Source organism: Penaeus japonicus, unplaced genomic scaffold, assembly GCF_977035675.1.
Source record: "Penaeus japonicus unplaced genomic scaffold, GWHDUDI00000001_assembly GWHDUDI00000009, whole genome shotgun sequence".
Lineage (NCBI taxonomy): Eukaryota > Metazoa > Arthropoda > Malacostraca > Decapoda > Penaeidae > Penaeus > Penaeus japonicus.
The window spans coordinates 36740368-36745367 of NW_028234411.1; the positions used below are offsets into that span (position 1 = coordinate 36740368).

Below are 5000 nucleotides of genomic sequence, written 5' to 3' on the forward strand. Positions count from 1 at the left end.
GGGTTTCCTTCTACCCCTTCCCCCATGGAAGACTGTCGCTGCCCTGAAGGAAAAGGACATGAGGCCCAAGGCCACAACTCCCACTCCAACTCAGGGCGAGACTCCTTCCCCCACAAACCCCCAGGGCGAGACCTGTCTCCCCGACAAACCTGCGGCCAAGACCACACTGGCAGAGCCTGCGCCCAAACCCCAAAGGGTGAGGAAGCCACGGCCACCCAAAAGGAAGACCAAGGCGACCAGGAATACTCCACCTCCCAGGAGACCCAACCCTTCCAACTCGACCTGTCCTGACGACAGTGACGAATCAAATGAGGAAATCACACTCAGTGTGGAACTCACCAAGGAGTTGTCAGACTCCGAAATGGCTGACGATACCCACACTGGGGCGTCGGACACAGAGACCGAATACCTCGACGTCAATGACTTAGTGAACGCAGATAAGCACTATGGCCACTAACCTAAGCATACTGCAGTGGAACATCAACAGCTTCTCCCCTAGGGCCGCCCTTCTCCACGCGATCGTGCGATCTCGGAACATTGATGTTGTCATGCTCCAAGAGACGCTAACAGGGGAATCTGTACGCTTCTCGGGATATCATCCCTTTGTGCTACCGAGTACACAAGGTACCAGAGGCCTGTTTACCCTTGTGAAGTCGACTATCCCCTGCTCCCTGATTGCCGATCCTGGGCAGTGTGGAGAAGGTGTCGAATCCCTTGCTGTTGAGATCCATTTGGCCGGGGGTCCTCTCAAGCTGTACAATGTATACAGTAGGCCAAACTGTAGGGGCTTAGACATCAGTGAAGCCTGTGCTGCTGCAGCACATGAGCTAATTCTCATAGGGGGGGGGGACTTTAATGCCCACCACCCCATACTGGCTCCCACTCAGAGACGTGATGTGGCAGGCTACCATATAGCCGAGGTGCTAGAGTCATGCCCAGAGATTGCTCTTCTCAACAGCCAGGGGCCTACGCACCATGGCGGGGGGGTCCTTGACCTCACCTTTGTCACTGCGGCCCTGGTCGAGAGAATTAGTTGGTCTGTGGACAACACTGCCACGAGCGATCATTATGGGATATTCACCACCATCTTGGATGCTGGCCCGGCACCCATGCCCAAGCACAATCCTCGATGGAAGGTGGAAAGAGCCAACTGGAAAGTCTTCCAGGAGGCTCTGGCCGTGTGCCTCAGAACCAGTGACTCCTCACTTAATGATAATGTGGATATACTTGAGGCCAGACTAGTAAATGCCATAGACGAGGCAGCCTCAGAAACCATCCCCAAAACTCGTCCGTGGTCCGGGTGTTTCAAGGACGCCTGGTACTACAATGATGAGATTAAGGAGGTCAACCACAGAATCAATATGTGCAGAAGACACTTTCGCAGACAGAGAACTCCCGAGAACCACGCTCTTCTGAGAGAGGCTCTCAGGGATGCTCAGGAAACTACTAAGAGGTTAAAGCAGTAAAAGTGGCTGGAGTGGTGTAAGTCCTTTGGCCACCAAACCTCTCTTTCAGAATTGTGGAACCATATCAGACGGGCCACGAATCGCTCAGCCCCCAAAAAGACCCACCATGACCCGCGGTCGGAGGCGGAGAGACTGGCACTCGAGTTCTCTGCTAGAACAAGTAGTGTCGGTCTACCAGCAGAGCTGAGGGCATGCCAAGAAGAACTGTTCCCAGGCAGGCATGCCCTCATCAGAGAAAAGGCGGTCGAGCCTGATGATACAGATGCCATGTTCTCTCTGAGGGAATTACGGCGGACATACAAGACCAGTTCCCGGTCAGCCACGGGTTGCGATGGGATCTCCCACCCCATCATTTCCCACCTAGGACATGAAGGTGAGCTTGCACTTTTGCATCTCATCAACAAGTCCTGTGAAACTTCCTCACTGCCACAGTGCTGGAAGAGGGCTGATATAATTCCCGTCCCCAAACCAAAGGAGCCGGGACAGTACCGCCACATCTCCCTGCTTAGGTGTCTGGGAAAGACAGCAGAGAATATGGTACTGAATCGGCTCCAATGGAAGCTGGGACCTCCACATGAACACCTACACGGGTTCACAAGGGGCAAGAGCACTACCCACAGCATGGCCACCTTACTGAGCCCTGTCAGCAACAGCAGCGCTGTCATTGTCTTCCTTGACCTGGAGAAGGCTTTTGAACTGGCAAACCCGCTCGCTATTCAGGAGATCCTGATCCGCAAGGGAATCAAAGGCAGACTGCTTGCCTGGATTTGCGATTACTTTCGGAACAGAACTGCCAGAGTGAAGTTCCAAGGTCACCTTTCCAGGCATTTGCCTCTGGAGAATGGCACCCCTCAAGGAGGGGTCCTTAGCCTGGCTCTGTTCAACATCCTCATGTTAAACATTCTCGACATTCCACTCCCAGCGGGGTGCACGATCATTTCATATGCAGATGATCTAGCAATTATCTTCATTGGGAGAAGAAATGTGAATCCAGTCAGAAAGGCCCAGCGTTGTCTGGACCTAATATCTGAGGAATGCTGCAGAGTCGGGCTTAAGATCTCAGCAGCCAAATCGAAGGCAATGACACTGAAACATGATGTCTGTGATCAAAGACTGCGAGTCCAAGGTCTAGAGCTTGAGTGGGTACACGTCTACCAATACTTGGGGGTATGGATCAATAAGAACCTCACCTTCCGCTCCGAGATCAAACATCTCTTAGACCGGACCAAGGCAAGGCTCTCTGTCATGAGAGCTCTGTCTAGGCGGCGCTTAGGGGCTGGGCACCGCGTACTAAGATCTTTCTATGTGCACGCTGTCCGTCCTATTGTGGACTATGCCTCCGGCAGGGCCCAGAGATGACAGCCGCTGGGCTGGATAGACGGCTATGCCTGTCACTTGCCCCCTGGCAACTGGAGCACCTACAGGCAATCCGACTGCCACGGTAAAAGTTCAGTTATGATGATCAGATAAGTCAGCACTTATAGCCAATAGAGACCGGGCTACCCCATCCACACAACCCGGGCGAAGCGACGTCTTCGCAAAAGCTCTCTGAACTGAGCTGAATTGAATTCAGTGAGGATGATCAGATAAGATTAGATAAGATGAGTCAGCACTCATAGCTGGCAGAGGCCGGGCCGCCTTGTGCATACAGCCCAGGCGAAGTGACGTCTTCGCAAATCTGTCTGAACTGAACTGAACTGGAAGACTGTTGCCGACTTAGGGGAGATGAATGGGGAAAAGCTGTTCGGGTCAGGGCCATCTTTTGAGGTTACAGAGTCAGAACATTCACCTTTCTTGTATATATTGTATTTTGTTTATAGCTTTGTAAATATGTTCAACTGTCATCAGTACAGACTTAGTTTGTTCTCTGGTGTTTTCTCTTATTTTAAAAAGGTGAAGATCTACTGCGTTGTTCTGCTGCCTCTAGGCTACATTGGAGCACCTAAAAAATGTGCATTTGTTCTCATCTCATGTGGAGGTTAGTTTCCCAAGACTTTGATTTAATTTGTTTTAGAATCAAATAATCATTTTAGTATTAAAAAGAGAAACTTCAAGGAAAATAAATACTATTTTTTTGCTTTGGTTTTCATATTCTAAAAATGACATTCTTGGATTTGTTGATATTGACTTGGAAGTTTATACTCTTCAAAATGTTCAATCTTTCGCATTTACCTGATTTAAAAAAGGTAAATTTCCTTAATAAGTTTAATGCCTTACATCCACTGACACTTAACTTTATAGTCAAACATTAAACCTTGCAACCATATATATTTTTTTACAATAATAAACTTTTAATGGAATACTGCAATATGCAGTTATTAGTAAACATAATTTATAGTTTGAAGAAAATAATATACATATGATTTATTATTTATTTCAAATACTTAAAAACTTGAGTTCTAAAGAAAACAAAATTGAATATCAGTACTTTCCTAAAGATCTGGAGTTTTCATTCAAATTAATATAAAAAATATGTAAATCTATGCAGATTCAAGTTATCAGAATTCCACCAAATACAGTGTCTAGAAAACAGACACTATATACACCTGTATCTATGGCAGATAAACCCACTATACACAAAACATATTTATTGGAAGATGAGACTAGTTTCGATCCACCTGGATTTCAAAACTGTAGTCTCATCTAATAAATATGTTGTGTATAGTGGGTTTATCTGCCATTTTATCAACACTAAAGAGTGTTTTGCAAGTCACCTGTATCTATGTATTCAAGCCTGCATTAATATATGCAAACAAAAGTATAAAAATGTATACATACACAGATTATAAAATCTTCATACATACATAATGACATGAAAATGTAATAAATTAATACAAAGATACTGAAGTGCTAAATAACAACTGATCATCCATCAATTATATATAACTCACATATTTAATGCTACATATAATCTGGTCCACAAAATATTGTAAAGCATGGTAGGAATGGTGCCAATATACACCATTAAGAGCCACAATGGCGTTCTGTGGATGGATCAGAAAACTACACCATTGTATGTTTCTTTTTCACATCATTTATTGGATTTCACTAATAGAAAGTACCAATCAGCTGATCATGGCACAATAAGCCAATCCTTTCTGCATCGATTTGACGAGTGTTGATTGTTAAGTTTGTTTAGTGAAGTAAGTTTTCCTAAGTTCACTACTCGACTAATATGAAACAGTTCCAAAGTCACAGCTAGTGTAGCACTTCCTTTCTTGGAAGAAGTGTAATGAGAGAAACATAAGACTGAAAGAAGTAGGAATCAATGTCTAAAAAAATAGTATAATAATAACAATAATAATAATAATAATAATTAATAAATAAAAACAATAACAATAATAATCATAATAATAATAAAAATAATTTCCTAAATTACAGGTATAACCAATATAGTTCTCCCATGGGTAAGAAAAAATCCCTTTCCATATCACCCTCTGATGTAGTATAACACATAATGCCATGTCTATGAATATAAAGAATAAAATTCTTTTTTTTTTCAATATCTCTGGCCATGGCTGAAATTTCCATTTT

General features: G+C 44.6%; 1 protein-coding gene across 2 annotated transcripts in view; it reads right to left on the minus strand.

Moving 5' to 3' along the window:
• Positions 1–3824: 3824 nt before the first annotated feature.
• Positions 3825–5000, minus strand: part of Cdk8 (cyclin-dependent kinase 8) — a 25953-nt gene continuing 24777 nt past the window's right edge. For both annotated transcript variants that reach the window (XM_043000933.2, XM_043000935.2), the window contains one exon: positions 3825–5000. This exon is cut by the window's right edge and continues 55 nt beyond it. In XM_043000933.2, the coding sequence (XP_042856867.2) occupies positions 4966–5000 (35 nt within the window). In that variant the 3' untranslated portion in view covers positions 3825–4965.